This window comes from Equus przewalskii, chromosome 26 (genome assembly GCF_037783145.1).
Source record: "Equus przewalskii isolate Varuska chromosome 26, EquPr2, whole genome shotgun sequence".
Lineage (NCBI taxonomy): Eukaryota > Metazoa > Chordata > Mammalia > Perissodactyla > Equidae > Equus > Equus przewalskii.
The window spans coordinates 1,125,506-1,149,571 of record NC_091856.1 but is presented as its reverse complement, the minus strand read 5'-3'; the positions used below and the strand labels follow the sequence as shown (position 1 = coordinate 1,149,571).

The 24,066-nt window shown below is 48.5% G+C and overlaps 1 protein-coding gene and 1 pseudogene across 1 annotated transcript; both read left to right on the top strand.

The window, feature by feature from the left end:
- The first annotated feature begins 11,613 nt into the window (after nt 1-11,613).
- On the top strand, nt 11,614-12,489 carry OR13J1 (olfactory receptor family 13 subfamily J member 1). The gene has a single exon (XM_008508055.2). It carries the CDS (start codon nt 11,614-11,616, stop codon nt 12,487-12,489), a length of 876 nt encoding a protein of 291 aa, XP_008506277.2.
- An 8,637-nt stretch (nt 12,490-21,126) lies between these two features.
- LOC139079722 (olfactory receptor 13C7-like) lies at nt 21,127-22,533 on the top strand (annotated as a pseudogene).
- Nucleotides 22,534-24,066: the final 1,533 nt, after the last annotated feature.

Here is a 24,066-nt window from a genome sequence, read left to right as displayed (position 1 = left end):
ACTCCCTAACACATTCTATGAAGCCAACATCACTCTGATCCCCAAACCTGACAAGGACAACACAAAGAAGGAGAACTACAGGCCGATATCACTGATGAACATAGATGCAAAAATCCTCAACAAAATTTTGGCAAACCGATTACAGCAATACATCAAAAAGATTATACACCATGATCAAGTGGGATTTATACCAGGGACACAGGGATGGTTCAACATCCACAAGTCAATCAACGTGATACACTACATCAACAAAATGAAAAACAAAAACCACATGATCATCTCAATAGATGCAGAGAAAGCATTCGACAAGATCCAACACCCATTTATGATAAAAACCCTCAGTAAAATGGGTATAGAAGGAAAGTACCTCAACATAATAAAGGCCATATATGATAGACCCACAGCCAACATCATACTCAATGGACAAAAGCTGAAAGCCATCCCTCTGAGGACAGGAACAAGACAAGGGTGCCCACTTTCACCACTCCTATTCAACATAGTACTGGAGGTGCTGGCCAGAGCAATTCGGCAGGAAAAAGAAATAAAAGGAATCCAAATAGGTAACGAAGAAGTAAAACTCTCGTTGTTTGCAGACGACATGATCTTATACATAGAAAACCCCAAAGAATCCACAGAAAAACTATTAGAAATAATCAACAACTACAGCAAAGTAGCAGGGTATAAAATTAACGTGCATAAATCAGTAGCATTTCTATACACTAACAATAAACTAACAGAAAAAGAACTCAAGAACTCTATCCCATTCACAATCGCAACGAAAAGAATAAAATACCTTGGGATAAACTTAACCAAGGAAGTGAAGGATCTATACAATGAAAACTACAAGACTTTCTTGAAAGAAATAGGCGATGACATAAAGAGATGGAAAAACATTCCTTGCACATGGATTGGAAGAATAAACATAGTTAAAATGTCCATACTACCTAAAGCAATATACAGATTCAATGCTATCCCAATCAGAATCCCAAGAACATTCTTCACAGAATTTGAACAAACAATCCTAAAATTCATATGGGGGAACAAAAGACCGCGAATTGCTAAAGCAATCCTGAGCAAGAAAAACAAAGCCGGCGGAATCACAATCCCCGATTTCAAAACATACTACAAAGCTACAGTGATCAAAACAGCATGGTACTGGTACAAAAACAGGTCCACAGATCAATGGAACAGAATTGAAAGCCCAGAGATAAAACCACACATCTATGGACAGCTAATCTTTGACAAAGGAGCAGAGGGCCTACAATGGAGAAAAGAAAGTCTCTTCAACAAATGGTGCTGGGAAAACTGGACAGCCACATGCAAAAGATTGAAAATTGACCATTCTTTTTCACCACACACCAAAATAAACTCAAAATGGATCAAAGACCTAAAGATTAGGCCTGAGACAATAAGTCTTTTGGAAGAGAATATAGGCAGTACACTCTTTGACATCAGTTTCAAAAGAATCTTTTCGGACACTGTAACTCCTCAGTTGAGGGAAACAATAGAAAGAATAAACAAATGGGACTTCATCAGACTAAAGAGCTTCTTCAAGGCAAGGGAAAACAGGATTGAAACAAAAAAACAGCTCACTAATTGGGAAAAAATATTTACAAGCCACTTATCCGACAAAGGGTTAATCTCCATAATATACAAAGAACTCACACTGCTTAACAACAAAAAAACAAACAACCCGATCAAAAAATGGGCAGAGGACATGAACAGACATTTCTCAAAAGAAGATATGAATATGGCCAATAGACACATGAAAAGATGTTCATCATCGCTAATCATCAGGGAAATGCAAATCAAAACTACACTAAGATATCACCTTACCCCCGTTAGATTGGCAAAAACATCCAAAACCAAGAACGACAAATGTTGGAGAGGTTGTGGAGAAAGAGGAACCCTCATACACTGTTGGTGGGAATGCAAACTGGTACAGCCACTATGGAAAACAGTATGGAGATTTCTCAAAAAGTTAAAAATAGAAATACCCTATGACCCAGCCATCCCATTACTGGGTATCTATCCTAAGAACCTGATATCAGATATCTCAAGAGTCCGTTGCACCCCTATGTTCATCGCAGCATTATTTACAATAGCCAAGACGTGGAACCAGCCTACATGCCCAGAAACTGATGATTGGATAAAGAAGATGTGGTATATATACACAATGGAATACTACTCAGCCATAAAAAAGACGAAATTAGCCCATTCACAACAACGTGGATGGACCTCGAGGGCATTATGTTAAGCGAAATAAGTCAGTCAGAGAAAGACGAACTCTATATGACTCCACTCATAGGTGGAAATTAGCATATTGAGAAGGAGATCTGATCGGTGGTTACCAGGGAAAAGGGGGGGGTGGGGGGAGGGTACGGAGGGGGAAGTGGTGTACCCACGACATGACTAACAAAAATGTACAACTGAAATCTCACAGGGTTGTAATCTATCATAACATTAATAAAAAAAATTAAAAAAAACAGAAACAAAGAGGGGCAGTTTATAATGACAAAAGGGACACTCCACCAAGAAGACATAATACTTATAAATATATATGCACCCAGCACAGGAGCACCAAATTATCTACAGCAACTTTTAACAAAACTAAAAGGAGATATCAACAACAATACAATAATAGTAGGGGACCTCAACACACCATTAACACCAATGGATAGATCATTCAGGCAGAAAGTCAACAAGGAAATTGCAGAATTAAATGAAAAACTAGACCAGATGGACTTAATAGATATATATAGAACACTCCATCCAAAAACAGCAGGTTACACATTCTTCTCAAGTGTGCGTGGAACATTCTCAAGGATAGACCATATCTTGGGAAACAAAGCAAGCCTCAACAAATTCAAGAGGGTTGAAATAATATCAAGCATCTTTTCCAACCATAATGCTATGAAACTAGAAATCAAATACAAGAATAAAGCTGGGAAAGGGGCAAAAATGTGGAGATTAAACAACATGCTACTGAACAACCAATGGATCATTGAAGAAATTAAAGAAGAAATCAAATGTTATCTGGAGACAAATGAAAATGAAAACAGGCCATACCAACTCATTTGGGATGCAGCAAAAGCTGTCCTAAGAGGGAAATTCATTTCAATACAGGCTCACCTCAATAAACAAGAAAAATCTCAGATAAGCAATTTCAAACAACACCTAACAGAATTAGAAAAAGAAGAACAAACAAAGCCCAAAATCAGTAGAAGGAGGGAAATAATAAAAATTAGAGCAGAAATAAATGAAATTGAAACAAAAAAGACAGTAGAAAGGATCAATGAAACAAAGAGTTGGTTCTTTGAGAAAATAAACAAAATTGACAAACCCTTAGACAGGCTCACTAAGAAAAAAAGAGAGAAGACTCAAATAAATAAATTAGAATTGAGAGAGGAGAAATCACCACAGATACCACGGAAATACAAAAGATTATAAGAGAATACTATGAAAAACTATATGCCAACAAATTGGACAACCTAGAAGAAATGGATAAATTCTTAGACTCTTTCAACCTCTCAAAACTGAAGCAGGAAGAAATAGAGAATCTGAATAGACCAATCAGAAGTAAAGAAACTGAAACAGTAGTCAAAAACATCCCCCAAAATAAAAGTCCAGGACCAGATGGCCTCTCTGGAGAATTCTACCAAACATTCAAAGAAGATTTAATACCTATCCTTCTCAAACTATTCCAGAAAATTGGGGAAGATGGAGCACTTCCTAACACATTCTATGAAGCAAACATCACCCTGATCCCAAAACCAGGCAAAGGAAAACTACAAGCCAAAATCACTGATGAACATAGATGCAAAAGTCCTCAACAAAATTCTGGCAAACCAAACACAGCAATATGTTAAAAAGATCATACACCATGATCAAGTGGGATTTATACCAGCAACACAGGGATGGCTCAACATTGACAAGTCAATCAACATGATACACCACATCAACAAAATGAGAAACAAAAACCACATAATCATCTCAATAGATGCAGAGAAAGCTTTCATCAAGATCCAACATCTCAATAAAAATTAAAAACTCCCAATAAAATGGGTATAGAAGGAAAGTATCTCAACATAATAAAGGCCATATATGACAAACCCACAGCCAACATCATGCTCAATGGGCAAAAACTGAAAGCCATCCCTCTGAGAACAGGAAAAAGACAAGGGTGCCCACTCTCACCACTCTTATTCAACATATTACTGGAGGTTTTGGCCAGAGCAATTAGGCAGGAAAAAGAAATAAAAGGAATCCAAATAGGCACTGAAGAAGTAAAACTCTCGCTGTCTGCAGACGACATGATCTTATATATAGAAACCCCCAAAGAATCCATTGGAAAACTACTAGAAATAATCAACAGCTACAGTAAAGTTGCAGGGTATAAAATCAACTTACATAAATCAGTAGCATTTCTATGGTCTAATAACAAACTAACAGAAAAAGAACTCAGAACACAATCCCATTCACAATCGCAACAAAAAGAATAAAATACCTCGGGGTAAATTTAACCAAGGAAGTGAAAGACCTATACAACGAAAACGACAAGACTTTCCTGAAAGAAATGGATGACAACATAAAGAGATGGAAAGACATTCCATGCACATGGATTGGAAGGATAAACATATTAAAATGTCCATACTACCTAAAGCAATCTACAGATTCAACACTATCCCAATCAAAATCCCAATGACATTCTTTACAGAAATAGAACAAAGAATCCTAAAATTCATATGGGGTGACCAAAGACCCAGAATTGCTAAATCAATCCTGAGAAAAAAGAACAAAGCTGGAGGCATCACAATCCCTGACTTCAAAACATACTACAAAGCTACAGTAATCCAAACAGCATGGCACTGGTACAAAAACAGGTGCACAGATCAATGGAACAGAATTGAAAGCCCAGAGATAAAACCACACGTCTATGGACAGCTAATCTTCGACAAAGGAGCTGAGGGCCTATAATGGAGAAAAGAAAGTCTCTTCAACAAATGGTGCTGGGAAAACTAGACAGCCACATGGAAAAGAATGAAAATTGACCATTCTTTTTCACCATTCACAAAAATAAACTCAAAATGGATCAAAGACCTAAAGATAAGACCTGAAACCATAAGGCTTCTAGAAGAAAATATAGGCAGTACACTCTTTGACATCAGTACCAAAAGGATCCTTTCGGACACCATGTCTTCTCAGACAAGGGAAACAAGAGAAAGAATAAACAAGTGGGACTTCATCAGACTAAAGAGCTTCTTCAAGGCAAGGGAAAACAGCAGTGAAAAAAAAGAACAACCCACCAGTTGGGAAAAAATATTTGCAAGTCATATATCTGACCAAGGGTTAATCTCTATACTATATAAAGAACTCACACAACTCAACAACAAAAAATCAAACACCCCAATCAAAAAATGGGAAGGGGACATGAACAGACATTTCTCCAAAGAAGATATATGGATGGCCAATAGACACATGAAAAGATGCTCATCATCACTGATCATCAGGGAAATGCAAATTAAAACTATACTAAGATATCACCTTACACCGTTAGAATGGCAAAATAACCAAAACAAAAAGTGACAAATGTTGGAGAGGTTGTGGAGAAAAAGGAACCCTTATCCACTGCTGGTGGGAATGCAAACTGGTGCAGCCACTATGGAAAACAGTATGGAGATTTCTCAAAAAATTAAAAATAGAAATACCATATGATCCAGCTATCCCACTACTGGGTATCTATCCAAAGAGCTTCAAGTCAGCAATTCCAAAAGTCCCATGCACCTCTATGTTCATTGCAGCATTATTTACAATAGCCAAGATGTGGAAGCAACCTAAGTGCCCATCAACTGATGATTGGATAAAGAAGATATGGTGTATATATATATACAATGGAATACTGCTCAGCCATAAAAAAGGATAAAATCATCCCATTCACAACAACATGGATGGACTTTGAGGGTATTATGTTAAGTGAAATAAGCCAGACAGAGAAAGACAATCTCTGTATGACTCCACTCATAAGTGGAAGTTAAACATGTAGACAAAGAGAACAGATTATTGGTTACCAGGGGAAAGGGGGGTTGGCAGGTGGGCACAAAGGGTGAAGGGGTGCACCTACAACATGACTAACAATAATGTACACCTGAAGTTTCACAAGGTTGTAAACTATCATAATCTTAATAAAAAAATTTTTTTACAAAGCATGCTGAGGGTCTGGCCCCGTGGCCGAGTGGTTAAGTTTGCGTGCTCCGCTGCAGGCGGCCCAGTGTTTCGTTGGTTCGAATCCTGGGCGCAGACATCTCACTGCTCATCAAACCACGCTGAGGCAGCGTCCCACATGCCACAACTAGAAGGACCCACAACGAAGAATACACAACTATGTACCGGGAGGCTTTGGGGAGAAAAAGGAAAAAAATTAAAATCTTTAAAAAAGCATGCTGAAAGGCCCTATTTAGATATGATCACAAAGTCTATTTCTATCTGTGCATTTACATATACAGGCGTTCCTCAGAGATATTGTGAGTTCAGTTCCAGAACAGCAATAAAGCAAATACCACAATAAAGTGAGTCATACAAAATTTTTGGTTTCCCGGTGCATATAAAAGTTGTGTTTATACTATATTGTAGTTTATTGTGTGCAATAGCATTACGTCTTTTAAAAAGTACATACCTTAATTAAAAAATACTTTATTGCTAAAAAATGCTAACCAGCATCTGAGCCTTCACTGAGTCACAACCTTCTTGCTGGTGGAGGGTCATGGTAAAAACAGCCATATCTGAGAAGCACAATTAAGTGAAGTGTGATCAAACGAGGTATCCCTGTATCAATGACCAAAAAGTGTCTAGATGGACACACACAGAACTAACAACACTGGTCACCTGGCGGAGTGGGGGCGGGGCATGAAAAGGGAGAGTCGCTGTTACACTGTATACTTCTGTATTCTTTATACTTTTTACAAGAATGTTCTATATGTATTACTTCTGTAAATAAATAAAAAGCTCATAAAATTCATTTTCAAATGGTTAAATAAAAATTCAACAATAATGAAACCGGTTCCAAAATGAAAAGATCCCATTTGATAAAGAGGCCCTGAAGCCCACAGAGGCATGGACTCTGAACACGAGAAGGAACCAAAGAGGAACCATTGAGACGACTGTTTTGAGCACTGGGCAGAGGAGCCAGGGGAGATGAGAGGCGCCCAGTCACTACCTGACCTGGATGGACCCGCTTCACGTTGATGCGGTGGCTGTGATTCAAGGGCGGACCCAGGGCATGCTTCCACCTGAGCGAGCTGCCCTAGCTCCTCCTTCACCCCTCCAGGGCAGTGTTCCTGTCCGTGCAGTGACTATTGGTCCAGACGGCCTTTAAGGACTCCCTTGCTCCAGTCATCTGTAATTCTAGTTGTCTCCTTTCATCCAGTTCACTTCCCTATTACACTCTTTCCAGATTTTGCATTTTCTTAAGATCCCCGTGAGAGTGAAGACAAGACCTCTAACTCTCCGCCTGGAAAGCAGCTCCCCCTGTCATTTGTTCACTCACTCATTGATTTTTAATTTATTCACTGAGAATTGCTGATAAGTTCACGTGATTGTTCATCCATCCATTCGTTTATTCATTCCAAAAATATTCCCGGGCCAGCACTGTCTGGGGAGTGGCCTCTGAGGGTGGATCCCCAGCCCTGAGCCTCTTCCTCCAACTTTTCCACACCAATTAAGACTTCTAGGTAGACTCTGTAATTGGATCTTTGGGATGTCATCCCTGAAGCACCCCGAAGTTTCTAAGCTAGGCACATTTCGCCTTCTCCCTCGGAATTGCCTCAGGGATTCTGCAGTCCCTTGGCGCACAGGGAGCTTTGAAAGTGTCTCCTCCATCTGGCCTGCCTGCTCCTGGGAGGCTGTCGGCCAGGATGGAGCTGAGAGCTGCCTGCGTGGCTGCCCACAGTAAGTTATTGGCACCCTGTTCAGCCTTGAGCCCACCAGAATCTCCTAATTCTACCAAACCTGATACACTTCAGAGAACCCCACTGAATTCTAAGCACTTTGTCTAATTCCACCAAATTCTAAAAGCTCCATTTAATCCTATCAAGTTGCAAACGGCTGAATCCTACACAGTCTAGGCTTGTTTGCAGTTTGCAAAGCTGGGTGGGAGGGAAGCCCCAAGTCCTAGGACTCGCTGCAGAGAGGAGGCTCGGGCCTGCTTCTCTGACCTGCCTTCCCGCAGCTCCAGCCGGAGAAGGCCTCTGGTCTCAAATCTTCTGAACCATCTTCCAAGGAGCCAGGGACGTGGATCTGGAAAATCCTGAAGGTAAACTTAAAAATGGGCATGTGGGGGCCGAGGAAAGAGCCTGGGCTGGGAGTCAGGCACCCCAGGGAATTACTGGAGCTTTGGCTGCTCCCTCTAACTCACTGTGTGATGTGGGGTCAGCCCCTTCCCCTCTTTAGGCCTCAATTTCCCCATATGTAACGAGGGAGTGGCCTAGCTGATCTGTAAGACCCCTCCCAGCGCTGCCAGGGTGTCATGTAGGTTAGGAACAGCTCATATTTGGCAGCCGGCTGCTCACTCTCAACTTGTCTTAGCCCCCAGAAGTTGTAGCAAGATAGGAAGAAGTTGGCTGTGGCCAGGTAGGGGGTTTCAACTTGGCCCTCAGAAGCTGGGTGAGGGGGGGAAGGGAGGTGGCATCCCCATGGGCTGGCAGGGGTAGGCAACAGACCGGAAGTGAGGGAGAGAGGTGAGCACCATCCTAGAGGTGCTAACCCAGGGCCACGGGGCACAAAGGAGAGAGGCCTCGAGGTGACCCTGGAGGGGATAAAGGAGGGCTCCCTGGCGGAGAAGGGGAGAAGGCATTTGAACTCATTTTTAGGCAGCATTTAGCCAGGAGACGAGTGAAGGCAGAGTGGACACCATGGCTCTGCAGACAATGCTCCCTGGCCCTGCCTTTGGAAGCAGAGTTCCACAGCCACCGGCCACATCGCTTCTCCCTCCCTCCCCCACAGGCCCCATCCCACAGTGGAAGGAGAGAAGGCAGAGCAGGGAGACTCAGATCCTTAGCACTCAGGCTGGGAAGCAGACAAGACACCAAGCTGGTCTGGTGACCTTGTCCCTGCTCCGAGGTTCCTCTGTCCTCCTGGTTAGTCCTGGGCAGTTTGCTCCCTGCCCTCAGGGCTGCTCCTTCCCTGGTCACACTCCCGCAGCCAGCCGCTGCCTGGCCGTGGTCTCCATGCAGGCCCCCCCAGAAGAGTGGTCCCACCTGGCCTCTGAGGCTCTGGGCACAGGTCCAAGCGTCTGCACTGCCGGCTCTGGGTGGGGGTATGCACGTGAAAGTGAGAAGAGTGAGAGAGCCTGCTACACACGCACATACACTCACGTGAGTGACTGTACATGTGCACACATGGGCCTGTGTGTGGCGTGTACATTCACTGGCACATGTGTGTACCCGGTGTCAAACAGGTGTTTGTGTGCACATGTAGGTGGGTGAATATGTGATGACCCCATGTGAGTGTATGTATATTCCCACAGGTAGCCAATGGCTGCAGATGTTTGCTAGTGACTTTAGGGGTAAACTATAGCACGTGGTACCATGCAAAGAGGAGGCTGTGGCCTGACCCAGCCACAGGGCTGCAGGAAAGCACGAGGCTGCCTCTATGCCTCCCCCCAGCGCTGGCGAGGGGCCTGCTGCTATTGACCGTCTGTTCAATGGAGGTGCCTCTCCAGGAACCCAGTCTCAGGTATCCCAGTTGAATCTGAGGGAGCTCACAGCTCACACTCCCCTGACCCCACAATGTCTCCAGACACAGTCAAGCTGAGGCAAGACCTTCCGTCTGAGGTCCCAGGGCCAGGTCAGAGCTCTCCTTGCTGGGGAGGTGGCCCTTCATTCCCTGAGGGAGGGCCTGGAGCTCTGGACCCTGCATTTATCCTCTGTAAGAGGAGAGTGTCCACAGGGCCCACCTAGCCTGGAGCCTGGGTGGTGGAGGCCCAGTGAGACCCAGAGAGACTCCGTGTCAGAGGACTTTGTGACCCTTCAAGACAGCAAAAAGAAAGGGAAAAAAGTATGTCTATGAGAGTAATGAGCTTCCTGTCACTAGAGGTTTGCAGGATGACGCTAGGCATGGAAATTGGAGAGGATTCTCACCTGGGGATGGTTTGGACTCAGCGGCCTGGGAGCACACGTGCCCTAATTTGTTCCCCTAATGCCTAGCAGGACGCCTGGCGTGTGGTAGGAACTCAAACACTTCTTGATTCTGGAACGAATAAACACGGGAGCACTGCAAGAAGGAAACTGTCTCACTCAAGGGAGGCGTTGACAGCAGCTGGTGCTCAGCCCAGACCCAGGCTTGGGCGGTGCATCCACGGGTTTACTGACATGGTGCCAGGTGCCCGAAACAGGAAGGAAAGGTTGAGTCGTGCTCCCTCTCTGGGGAGAGCATTGTGGGGAGGACATGAGAGAAAGACATCCCTCTAGAGCGATAAGAGAACAACCGACAGACATTTGGGGAGCATCTGCTCTGAGCGCAGTGCAGGTGTCACACAGTTGGGAGGACTGGACTCGAGATCACCCAGCCAGGGACCCGCAGTGTGACCTCAGTTTCCTCACCTGCACAAGGAGAGATCAGAGGAGTTGAGCCCTGAGAGTGCTTTCCATGCTGATGCCCTGGGAGTCCATGAAGTCAGGGCAGCTCTGGCTCAGGCCCAGGGAAAATAGGAGGTTTGGGGCTGGGCCAAGATGCACATCAAATTTTAGCTCAAAAAGCCCACCATGAAGGCAGATTCTGAAGGTCAATCCACACACACTAGCTGATGGAGCAGGCCCAATGGGGGACAGGTGGACAAGCCCACTGAGAGGTTCAGAGGCCAGCAGCCCCCTACTGTGAGGCACAATGCATGCATAAAGAAGAAGGGCCTTCCCAACAGTGGGAACAGTGTAAAGCAGCTCAGAGGCTCCCTCAAAGCCAGGAGGACCCCCAGAGACTATCTAGCCCAGCGGTACTCAAAGTGTGGTGCCTTGGCCAGCAGCAACAGCATCACCTGGACCTGCTGAGTCAGAAATTCTGGGGCTAGAGCCCAGCAATCTGTGTTTTAACAAAGTTTCCCAGTGATTCTGGTGCATAGTAAAATCTGAAGACCTCTGACCCAGCCCATTGTTTCCCAAACTATGTTGGTAGAACACTTATCTGCAGTAGTTTAATGCGTGCTCTGTAAAAGGAGGATCCATGGTCAAATAAGTTCGAGAATTACATGTTCTAGACTGCTTTTGGAAAGTCACAAATCACATTGGTATATTAAAGGCTCTGAAAAGTCCTGCAGTAAAGAGCTTTATCTATTTTTGATTAATCTAATGTTGTCTCAAATTGATTTTTCAGATGGCTTACTAACATTTCCATTAACACTCTCTTAGGGAAATACTTATCCAAATTAATCCTCATTTTTCACATGGGTAAATTACAGCCCAGAGGTGCAGGGATTGCCCAAAGTCACAAAGAGAGCGCATGCCAGAGCTGGAAAAGACCCTAGCAATATGCCTCATCTCAAAAGAAGCTCGCTCTGTGGCTCCTCACCACCCTGCACCGTCTTTCCCTCCATCCCAGCTGTATGTCCCTCCACAGCCCTGCAGTATGGAGCCAGTCAATAGGACAGAGGTTTCTGAGTTCTTTCTGAAAGGATTTTCTGGCTACCTAGCCCTGGAGCGCCTGCTCTTCCCTCTTTGTTCAGCCGTGTACCTGGTGAGCCTGTTGGGGAACACAGCCATCTTGGTGGTGAGTGTGTTGGACTCCCACCTGCACACGCCCATGTACTTTTTCCTGGGCAACCTCTCCATCCTGGACATCTGGTATACCTCCACCTTTGTGCCTCTGATGCTGGTCCATCTCCTATCAGCCCGAAAGACCATCTCTTTTCTTGGCTGCACAATCCAGATGTGTCTGAGTCTGTCCACAGGCTCCACAGAGTGTCTGCTGCTCGCCATCATGGCCTACGATCGCTACCTGGCCATTTGCTGGCCACTCAGGTACCCTGTGATCATGAGCCACCAGCTCTGCTTGCTGCTGGCAGGAGCCGCCTGGGTCCTCTGTCTGTTCAAGTCAGTGACTGAGACAGTCATGGCCATGAGGCTGCCCTTCTGTGGCCACCACGTGGTCAGTCACTTCACCTGCGAGATCCTGGCAGTGCTGAGGCTGGCATGCGGTGACACGTCGGTCAACGAGGGCTTCCTGCTGGTGGGTGCCATTCTGCTGCTGCCTGTGCCCCTGGCGTTCATCTGCCTGTCCTACACACTTATCCTGGCCACCACCCTGAGGGTACCCTCAGCCGCTGGGCACCGCAAAGCCTTCTCCACCTGTTCGGCACAGCTGTCTGTGGTGCTGCTTTTCTATGGCACCGTGACCTGCATGCACCTGAAGCCCAAGAGCAGGGCAGTCAGCGTCTCTGACGAGGCCTTCACAGTCCTCCACGCCGTGGCCACGCCACGCCGAACCCTGTCGTCTACAGCCTGAGGAACAAGGAGGTGAAGGAGACTGCCAGGAAGGTGTGGGGCGGGAGACGGACCTCCAGGTGAGGGAGGTCGGGCTCTGCAGCTTAGTAGGCGAGGCTGTCACGTGCCTACGGTGAGGATGGGGCAGGGCACAGGGCTGCGGGTCTGGAATCTTCATCCCAGAAAGGCAGCACCAAGTCCCACTGATCCTGCCACAGACCAGCTCCTCACAGTCACCCCGCTGCCCGTCCCCAGGCCACTCCCGCCATCCCTCCCCGCGGCTTCACACCAGCCTCCGGGCAGGCTTGTTCCTCCTTCCAGTCTCTCCTCCCAGGGGTGTGTGATCGCATCACTCTCGACTGAAACCCTCAATGGCTCCCCACTGCTCTCAGGAAAAAGTGTAAGCTGTTTGGTGGGATATTCGAGGCCCTCACAAGCTGGCCCTGCTGGCCCTGACTAACCCCCAGGCTTCTGCCCCACAGACTCCCTCCTCACAGCCACACACACCGGCCAAGTATGAGGCTCAACATTGCCCAGCACTGCCCAGCTCTGGGCCCTTCTTGTTCTTCCCACAAGGTAGCCCCCACCCGGCACACAGCTCCACATGTGAAAGGACTGCCTGACTCTCAAGGCCCAGCGCGAATGCCACCTCCACCAGGAAGCCTCCCCACTTTGCTCCTCTCATTGTGCACCTCCTGCTTTATCTTCGACACGACTGTAAGAGCAGGGAGTGTTGGATTCCGCTCTGTCCCAAGGCCCAGTCCTGCCCAACCCCAGGCCCCACACAGGTTTCTGCAATAAAGAAATGAGCGCATTAATGTAGGGGTGATAATGGCAGAGCCTGGGGTCCTTCCCAAATCTAAGCAGAGCTGAGATGGAGTTCAGAGATGACAGGCATGGCCTAGTGCCCCTGGGAGGTGACAGTAGATGATGAGGCCCTGAAACCAAGATTTCCAGACCCGTCCAGCCACCAGGACCCCAGTCACCCCGAGCAGCCCTGGGCCTGGATTCCCCTGTCTCCTTTAGTGGCAGCAGCAGCTTCTGGCACTTCCTTGCCCAGCTTCCAGGCCTCGCCTGACTCAGGGGAGACTTGCTCTACCCACCTACCCCACCCCCTGGGATCCTGCCATAGCTGTCCCTTCCTAGTGGTCAGGCTCTTCCCAGCTTTCCTTTCTGAGAGCTCAGTCAACACACAGTGAAAAAGTACCCAGATTCACAGAGTATCAGTATTCCCTGCCCCCTTCGGCCTCAGTGGCACCACTTGTGTGATGGGAGAGCTGGGCTGGGCCTCCAAGCAGCAGTCCAGCTCCCCGGCCCCCGGCTGTCGGTCAGCACAGCCTTTGCAAGAGGCCTCAGTCCCCTCCCAGGCCCTGTTCCGCCTTCCTCTGTTGGCCAGAACAGAGGCACAGAGAACTGAAGCACAGGCCAGCAGCTCACAGCCTGAGAGGAGACCTGAGCTCTCTGACCGCTGACCAAGCCCGAGTGCAGGCTGCCAGCTGTGCACCTTCGAGGCCAGCACAGGGGTCTGGACCTTATCCCATGGGCACTGGTGGCTTACAGTCACATTTACTGTTAGAAAGGTTACCAATTAGATACCATTCTTCACCCATGAAATTGGCAAAGAATTTTTTTAAATGTCTTTCATTAGCCAAGATGCCATGAGGTAGGTAGTGAGCCATCCTGCTGGCGGGGATGGAGTAAATTAACATGAACTTCCTGCAAAGCAAGTTGGAAGCATGAACAAAGAGACTTAAAACGCCCAGAGCCTTTGACCCAACACCTCTACTTGTCGGAATTAGTCTAAGAAAATAATTAGAGGTGCAAAGATTTATATATAAGGATATTAACACAGCATTGATTACAGGAACAAAAAATTGTAAGAATCTTAATGTTCCACCACACAGGAATGTTTAAATAAATCCTGGTGGAGTCCACTGATGGAATGTGATGCAGCCACTAGAAATCTTATTTTTTGAAGAATATTTGAGGGTCTGGCCTGGTGGCCTAGAGTGTAAGTTCACGTGCTCCTCTTTAGTGGCCCGGCTTTGCAGGTTCGGATCCCAGGCATGGACTACACACCACTCATCAAGCCACCCTGTGGCAGATTGGCACAGGAAGATTGGCACAGATGTTAGCTCAGCGACACTCTTCCTCAAGCAAAAAGAGAAAGCTCAGCGACAGATGTTAGCTCAGGGCCAATCTTCCTCCCCACCCAAAAAAAAGAATATTTGATGATGGGAAATGTTCACACTGGAATTAATAGAAAAAAACAGAATGCATAACTTTGTATTCAGTGGGATCCCAGTTTTATTTTTTTAAGTACTTTTCTTATGGATATATGAATAAGTGGATATGTAGAAAATTCTGGAAAATTATGACCAAAATTAACCAACGGTTCTTTCCTCTGAGTAATGGGGTTATAGATAAGCATTGTTTTCTTAATTAATTAATTCCAATACCATCCAATATTTCTAAAATGAACGTGACTTTGAACTTAAAATGAACGTTATTGATTTTTAAGGAATGGAAGATCACCTGGCTCCAGGGTATAGCACAGATGAGAAGGGACCCCCGGCCTTAGGGCAGGAAGTGAGGAAGCTGTTGCCACAATCCAGGCACTGGATGAGGCCTGAACCAAGCGGGCGGTCACACAGACAGGGCGGGGCTGAGCAGTGTTTGGGATGGCCCCATGATTGCAGAGGTGGGTGAGGGAGGGAAGAAGACCGTGGCTGACGCTGTGTCCGCTTATTTGGGTGGACAGCGCTACCAGCCACTGAGGCACGAGATGGGGAAGTTAGGGGTGGTGATGAGTTTGTTCAGATGTGTGGAGTTCCCACACACACGGAGCGGCAAGAGGGCGCTGTTCTCTGAGCAGTTAGAAAATCAGTGGTAACATCTTTCCAGTGTTTTACTTTGACCCGCGTTCTTGACAAAAATTCCAAAAGATAAATCATAGTATAATGGGAAAATTTGCAGCAGCTGCTGCTTTGTTTAAGGCTGTTTTTTAGTCCCCAAACTGTGTCAGGTTGTCATTCTTTATTGTGAAGGAGAGGAAAGAGAAGGAGATGGAAGAGGAGACCTGCAGAAACCACGCATCTGACCAGCCCCTGGACTAACGGGCCTTCACCAGAGCTCAGGGTCCCAGCCTACACAGCAACTTATTTCCCTTGAACTTGCCTGAATCCAGGTCATCACAACAATCCTGCGAGGAGACACCCCATTTCACAGCTCAGGATGTCCAGGTCCAGGGCAGGGGAGTCACAGCCCCCAAGCCTCGGATCCAAGGGGCAGTGCTGGAATGAGACCCGCTCTTCAGACCCTCTGTCCAGGGTCTCTCCTGTGCCCACCTCACCTCAGCCAGGCCCTCCTGGGGCAGCGCAAGGACCTGGGGTCTTGAAGTCCCACAGCTGCCAAACCCGCAAACTTATACTGTATAGTTGCAGAGTTTAAACTTTAAATTGGGCAGGGACTACGAGGTCCCCAAGGGCAGGGAGCATGCGAGCCATGTGGCAGGGGACCAGGAGACCAGTCCTCAGGGCCTCAGCCCTGGCCCATCCCTGCACTGTGTGTCTGCTGGTAATGAACTCAGCACTTCCCTGCTGTGCTCTTGCCAGGCTCAGGCCAGCTCAGCTGCAGCCCACTCCGGCTACCTGCGCGCACGGATGCCACCGGGCCACAGGTAGGTGGTTAAGGAGAATCCATCTAGCATGTTCTATTTTCATGAAATCTTCCTAAACATACAAAAACAGAATATTTGCTTGCCTAAGGGGACATGATCATACTAATAATATCAGCTACCACTTATTGAATGTTCACCACGTGCTCGGCTCTATGCTAAGAGCTTTGCGTGCATCATTGCACTGGATCCTCAAAATAACCCCATGAAGAAATTCTATTCTTATCTCCACGATGCACGTAAGGAAGCTGAGGCTGAGAAAACCATTAGCAAGTGGCAGGTCTGGGCCCTGGGCCCCGGTTGGTCTGAGGCCAAAGCCCACACTCGCCTGTGCTGCTGCACAGCAAGGAGGTAGGGAAGCAGGAATCCCAGATCCAGGCACTTCAGGGAAATTCTAACAGGGGCTTGCTTCTTGTTATGCCCCTTACCTTTCTTTTAAAATAATTTGTGATGCCTAAAACAAGTATTAAATGGTTAAAACTAGATTTACCAGCCAATGAAATTGATATGATATTTACCTGTAATGTGGCCCTGGGTCTGCCAGACCTCAGGGTTGGAAGTTGCTAGAAAAATGTGAGGAAATGTTTTGGAGGTTACAGAGTACCAGAGACCACCTAATTGAATGGCTCCATTTCACAGAAGGAGAAACTTGACCAAGGTCATAGAGCAGAATCGGAACACAAGCAAGAGTCAAACCCGGCTCTCGGTCCCGGTCCAGGGCTCATCCCATGGCGTCGCCCCACCTCTCTGGATGTGGACAACCTGGGAGCAGGATTCGACAGTTATTCTCAGAGATGCTCAAGTCCCTATCACTCCGTGAAGCTGATTTACCAGGACATGGTGGAGTGGGACGTTGGCGGATAGATGCTAGGGTGGTTTTCTGAGTATATTGTGAAACGCCATTGTTCTCAAATGCAGATGTGCTGCTGAGCAATATTTCTGGTTCTCCTCCCTCTGGGTATGTGGTAGGATTACCCAGGCCAGTGGGTTGTGGACAGATGCGACACGTGTCACTTCTGTGTCAGAGCATTTAACTGCGGGGGTGAGAATCTCCAGTGAGTTCTTCCCAGGCCACAATAAACTGATGATGTTCAGATGGTGGAGCCTCCATCAGTCAGGGTCTCTGAGGGGAACAGAGACCTCTGAAAATCTACAATGGACACACAGCATGAGAAAGAAATAAACCCTTGACACAGTAAACCACTAAAACTACGAGGCTGTGTTACTGCAGCATGACCTACCTCCTCTTAACTGACGCCCCAGCCTAACAGCAGCCGCTCCCTGGTGTCCTAGCCTGTGCCTCTGCTGCTGTCAGTAACCTGGCAGCATAGTATTTTCTAGACACAGACCTATTTCTTTGGGCCATGAGCCTGTGGCCTCCTGGGCTGGTTCTAATTTCCATGAATGTGCAGACTCCTAAACTGTGAGGACACCTACCACAGTCCTGAGTTACCTCTTCAGAAAGCCGCTGTTGCTGCCGGTAGCACGCTGGCACCCCAAAAGCTCTTCTCCCAGCAACCACAATGGCTGCACTGCCTCGCTGGGGTGTGTGCATTGGGAGGGGGTGGTCTCAAGGGAAGACGACTGGGATTAGGATTTGGGGCAGAATGCCACTGGATCTCAGATGGCAGTCACGACCCCTCCGGGGTGCAGGCCCTGGAGGGGTTAGTGATGAGTCGGACACAGTCCTTTGATTTCAAGAGCTCACAGTCTAGTCAGAGAGAGAGATACAATGAACTAACTGTAATGTAATGCAGAATGAAATTCACCTGTGCTAATGCCTGTGCGAGCCTCATGTGGCCGGGATGGTCAGCTGTACAGAGGCATCTAAGAAGGCTGCACAGAAGAGATGTATTAAAAGATGAGTGGACGAGGGGCCGACCCCGTAGCCGAGTGGTTAAATTCGTGTGCTCCAGCTTTGGCGGCCCAGGGTTTCACTGGTTCGAATCCTGGGTGCGGACATGGCACCGCTCGTCAGGCCACACTGAGGCAGCGTCCCACATGCCACAACTAGCAGGACCCACAACTAAAAATATACAACCATGCACTGGGGGGCTTTGGGGAGAAAAAGGAAAAATAAAATCTTTAAAAAAAAAAAGATGAGTGGAAGAGAAAAGCTGCTCCAGGCTGAGGAAAGAGCGTGAGAAGAGGGACGAGACAGGAGCGTGCGGGGTTTGCCCCTCGATGGAGAGTGGTCTGATGAGGCTGGCACAGGCAGGCGTGAAGGGATGTAGCGGCAAGCAAGGCACCACAAAAGGCCCGAAGTGCCTCTGCCATTGCCACTCGGTCAGAGACAAGGCCGAGGGAGAGGGATGCAGGCAGGGGGTTTCCCACCTCTTGCTTGAAAACAGCCCACTCCTGCATCCAGTGTCAGAATTCCGGGTTAACATAGCCTTTTGGTAGCAACACACCCAACAAAGACCAAGCCCTTACAACTGAATCTGAAACAGTGTGGGCGTAATCCAGCCACATGAAGTCATTACCTAGAGAAGATGCTTCCTTGTAACTCCTTTTTTCCAGATTTCAGGTTTTACTTTGTCTTTATATCCCAGACTAAAAGAGAATCTCAGAGGTTTCTAGAGCCTAGAGAGAAGAAGGGCTGTGTCTGAGGTCGCCGAGGGAGTGAGGGAAGGGTGTAAGCAGTTAGTGCAGGAGCCACGTCTGCCTGTGCCATGTCCCCAGTGCCAGCACACGGCCAGCACAAGAGGGGTCAACAACCATGTGTTGAGTAAGTGAATGAGTGACCCAGCACACTCCGGCAATTCTTTATCTTTTTGCCAAACCTCCACGAGAGAAATCCTACCTCTAAATTTTCATGAGGATAAGATTTAAGATCAGTTGCTGACCCAGATTAATCAACTGCCCCTGAATGTCCCAGAAACTCCCTTAACAATCACCATGACTGAGGCTGGAGGAGGCAAAACTGGCCCCGGCTCTGAGGAGAGAGGTGGCTGTGACAGACCTAGCGCTCCTGTCCGGGAGGTGTCCTGTGGCTGAAAATGCAGTCTTTGATCTGGAGCCTAAGTACCACCATGTGAGCGCCAGCCGGCTCACCAGCACCTTCCTGTGTATGTCTCATCTGAGCTACAAGCATCCCCAGTTTTTCAGAAGGAAACTGAGTCTCAGAGAGGCCAAGCAACTTGTTCAATATCACACAGCTAGTTAGTGCTGAAGCTGGGATACAAAGCTGCGTTTTTTGGATCATGCATTGAATATCTGTTGCGTGACAGCACTTGGCAGCACTCACTGTATAAGCTGCCAGAAGGAGGGAGATGGAGTCCTGCTCTCAAGGGTAGTAGAGGAGACAGGTGCACAGAGGGATGGCCAAAGGCTGTGGGAGCACGTCACTCTGCAAGGCGCAGGAGGGAGGAGCCAGGAGGTGAGCTGGAGCTGGGCTCTGAGGAATGAGCAGGAACTGAGGAAAGGAGGAAGGACCTGCCTACAAAAGGGGACTTCTCAGCGAGATGCCGCGCTGGGAAGAGACGTGGTCAATTCAGGAGATGGTGCGCCCTGCGGCCCTGCCAAGCAGTGGGTGCAGCTGAGGAGGAGCGAGGGGAAACTCAGCCCTGAAGCACAGACAGGGCTCTGGCGCTGTCACAGGACATTGGCCTCACAGTCAGTCCAGGAGAGAAGGGGCCAGAGGACACGGTTCTATCTTCCAAATGACACATCAGCTCCTATTTCTCCTTTAGACCAGGGGTTGCCTGACAACTTCCTAACAAGACTACTGTGCCTTGGGGACATTTGGGCTCCTTCTTGTGAACCAATGTCATGCATTTCCCAAGGGGGCAGTGAGACCAGCTCAGAAGAGCACTGAAAGCCACCTGGGAGAAGCCTGCAGCCTCTCCCACCCTCCCCTGATAAAGCCAGCCAAGGACTGGCACCACCTCTGCCAGATGAGAACCTGGTTTCTCTCCTTGTGTGACATCGTCGCCAGAATCATTTATCCTAAAAAGCAATATGGAGGCCAAGAAGCAAGTTGCTTGGCTCTCGTGATCAGGGTTAAATCCTATGACCAGTGGCTCTATTGGGATATCTTTGTTCTTGTATGTTCTTTTAAAAATCAACAGATGGGGGCCAGCCCGGTGGTCTAAGGGTTAAGTTTGGTGCATTCTGCTTTGGCAGCCCAGGTTCAGTTCCAGGCACAGAGCTATACGACTTGTCAGCAGCCATGCTGTGGCAGCGACCCACATACAAAATCGAGGAAGACTGGCAATAGATGTTAGCTCAGGGTGAATCTTCCTCACACAAAAAGAGGAAGATTGGCAACAGATGTTATGTGAGGCAAATCTTCCTCAGCCAAAAAAAAAATCAACAGATGGTCTATGATTGTTTAAAGAGAGATGACCAGAAATCAGGCTTACACATCCTATGGAGTGGAAATATTTGGCCTTTATGATCCAAAGGAACACTAGGTGAGCATTGCCCGACACCCACTTGCCTTCCAGAGCTCATCTCACTCAATCCAGGGAAGAGGGGGCAGCCCTTGAGACAGGTGTGGCATCTTTCTGTCCACTTATTTTTCTCACTGCCACAGCCCCAACATCTAAACAATACCTAGCGCAGAGCAGACATTCAAAAAGCATTCAGCAAATGAATGAATCTGAAATACTACGGGTATAATTCAGTCATATGAAGTTATAACCTAGAAAAGACGCTTCCTTTTAACAGCCAAGAACTCTTTAGATTCCAAAGGAGCACGACAAACCTGAATCCTGCTCTATTGTCTCCCTGAGCCTACCCTGAGGAGAACCGCAAAGACCTCGGGGACTAGAATGTGCCTCATGTCCCCTAAGCTGCGTGAGAGCTGAGAAGGCCACCTGCAGACCTGAAGTCCACTCTCTCATGATACAGATGGTGAAACTGAACTCTAGAGCAGGGCTGACCTGCCCCAGGTCACACATCCAGGTGGCTTGACTCCCAGGCCAGCCAGAGCTTTTTCCAACACCTGTGTGGTCCAGATGGCAAAGGATAGAGAATGAGATGGATGGGGCAAACCAGCCGGCTGCGAGAGAACATCTCCCGCTGGGGCTACACGGCACCATGACCTGGAGAAGGTCCTGTTTGCGCTCTGCCTAGGCTTCCACTCCGTGACTGTGCTGGGGCCCTCCCTCCTCACAGGCTGAGCCCGCTGGACCCACACCTGCACAGCCCCATGTGCTTCTTTCTCAGCAACCTCTCCCTCATGGACATCTGTGGCACATCCTCCTTTGTGCCTCTCATGCTTGTCAACTTCCTGGAAGCCCAGAGAACCATCTCCTTTCCTGGCTGCGCCCTGCAGATGTAGCTGACCCTGGCGCTGCGCTCCGCGGAGTGCCTGCTCGTGGTTGTGATGGTGTAGGGACCGTTCTGTGGCTATCTGCCAGCCACTGAGGTGACCGAGCTCGTGAGCGGGCAGATGTATGTGCGGATGGCAGTGCTGAGCGGGGGGCAGGCTCTGCTGTCTCACTGCTGCAGGCCACTCTCCCCTGGAGCCTACCCTTCTGTGGTCGCAATATCCTCAACCACTTTTTCTGTGAGGTCTTGGTAGTGCTTAAACTGGCCTGTGGGGACATCTCTCTCAATGTGCTGCTATTAATGGTGGCCACGGCCGTCCTGATGCTGGCCCCACTGCTGCTCACCTGCCTATCCCACATTTCCATCCTTGCTGCCATCCTTAGGGTGCCCTCTGCTGCGGGCCAGCGCAGAGCCTTCTCCACCTGCTCTGCCCACCTCACAGTGGTGGTGGTTTTCTACAGGACTACCTCCTTTATGTACTTCGAGCCCAAGGCCAAGGACCCCTACTCAGATAAGATTATCCCATTGTTCCATGGGCTGATGACAACACGCTCACTGAACCCCATCACCTACAGCCTGAGGAAGGCAGAGGTGAGAACTGCGGCCACAGCTCTGCCAGGGAGAGACCCGCTCTCCGCTCAGTCAGGCAGGACAGGCGAGGCCACTGCTATGGTAACGACCTCAAATTTCAGTGGCTTAAAACCACAAAGGTTGATTTCCCGCTCATGCCGCAGGTCCTTTAGAGGCTGGCTGTGGGGTCTGCTCTGCAGCATCAACTTCATCCCTCTGGGACTCAGGAGAAGCAGTGATGGAACATTGCAGGTCGCCACAACAAAAGGGAAAGTGACAACGCCTGCACTGACCCTTAAAGCTTCCACTTGGAGGCGGGCATGTTACTTACACTTGCAGTTCTTTGGCCAATGCAAGGCACATGGCCACAGCGAGCATGCAGGGGTGGGGAGGCACATTACCACATGTCTGGAAAGAGAGGAGGATTGAGAGGCTTGTGAGCAGCCGCATGACTGCCACACCACCCTACAGTCAACACAAGAGCTACTCGAGCTTTGTCTTTCTCTCTGATCACCCATCCTTCACCGGCAGCTGCCAGCTTAGCCGTCCCAGGAGAGCTCTGGCAGATCCTCGTGGTGGCTTGTACTGGGCCATGCCAACCAGATTGGAACCACGACTCCCAGCATTTCCTTCACTATACGGTTCTGGGTTGGGTTTGACCACAGGAGAAATTTGCATGAGGTCTGGAGGGAGAAGCCAAGCAGCCAGCACTCTCACCGGCTGCTGATCTGCTGGCTCGCCTTGGTGACCCTCCAGGTCCCAGCACATCACCTCCTGCCGCTGTTCTGAGTCCTGTGCCAAGGGCAGCTCCATGGCAAAGAGTGCCAGCTTCTCCTGCAGGTCACCAAGCTCAGTGTCACTGAGACTGAAGGCAGTGGGAGCCAGACACTAGTTAAAGTTGCTCCTCCTGGTGCTAGTTTGCCCTTCCCCTCCCCGACTGCACACCTGACAGCCCAGCTGACCTACAGTGGCTTCAGGCCCAACACCAAATGCACAGGTAACAGCTTTGCACAGTCTTCTCCAACTGCTCCCACCACTGAATAGGCCTGTCTCTGTAACAAACCCCTCATATAACTCGCAGTGGTTCTGCTACTTTGGTCAAACCCTGACTGGTTCAACACTCTTCTGATCAAGAGCCGTTGACGGCTCCCCATTACGACAGCATTAAGTCCAAATTCCTCAGCTGAGACCTCAGGCCCTCCAGCAACTGTGCCCCCACCCCTGCTTCTTCAGCCTGATGTTCACCAACCCCCTCGCACGGACCACCTGCCCCATCACCTTATCTGTGCTGCCTGCGCCTGTGTCTTCGCTCACACTGTTCTCTGTAAGAGCCAGGACTGTTTTCACAGCAGCTGACACCGTCTCCTTCCTACGCCCTTTCCTGTTGCGCCCTGACAGTGTTCTCTTTCCTTCACTTTGTCGGTGCCTTTCACCCGGTTCCCATCCCATCCTGCTTTGCATGCGTGGTATTTCACCACAACGTGAGCTCCCTGAGGGCAGGATTCAAGCAGCTCTGGCTCATCTCTGCAGCTCCCACAGACCTTTCCCTATAGAAGGTTTACTGAATTGCCACTCAGAAGGCCTCACAATGTCCCCATCTGGGGATTCCACCCTGTGCTGCTGAGCACTTGGTGGACAGATACAGCGAGGGAGCAGCAGTGTCCGGGTGCCACAGGCCTGTATTCAAGGAAGGCATGACAAGTCAGGAGATAACCATGGACCCCATTGAGGGAGCCAAGAGGCCAGGGTTCCAGACCTGGTTCAGCTGCTCTGTCCAGACCAGTCTTCTTGCTGGTGTTTTCCCCCCAGGAATCCCACAGGCACCTCAAACTCAAACTGTCCAAAAGTGAACTCATCATTCTGCCCTCCAAAGTTGTGTCACCTTCTCAGGGAATGACACCATCATCCCCAAGTCACTAAGCCAGAAACACGGCAGTCATCACAGACTTTCATCCCTCACCACCCAACACATCCAATCAGTCACTAAGTCCTATAGAATCCACCTCCTAACAGCTTCTCAGTCAGTCCCTCCCTTCCACTGACACTGCCTTAAGAGGCATTTGAGAGAATCTCTCT

Bases quoted from the DNA above. Each gene is read 5' to 3' on its own strand.
- OR13J1 (XM_008508055.2), top strand. From the start codon at position 11,614: ATGGAGCCAGTCAATAGGACAGAGGTTTCTGAGTTCTTTCTGAAAGGA.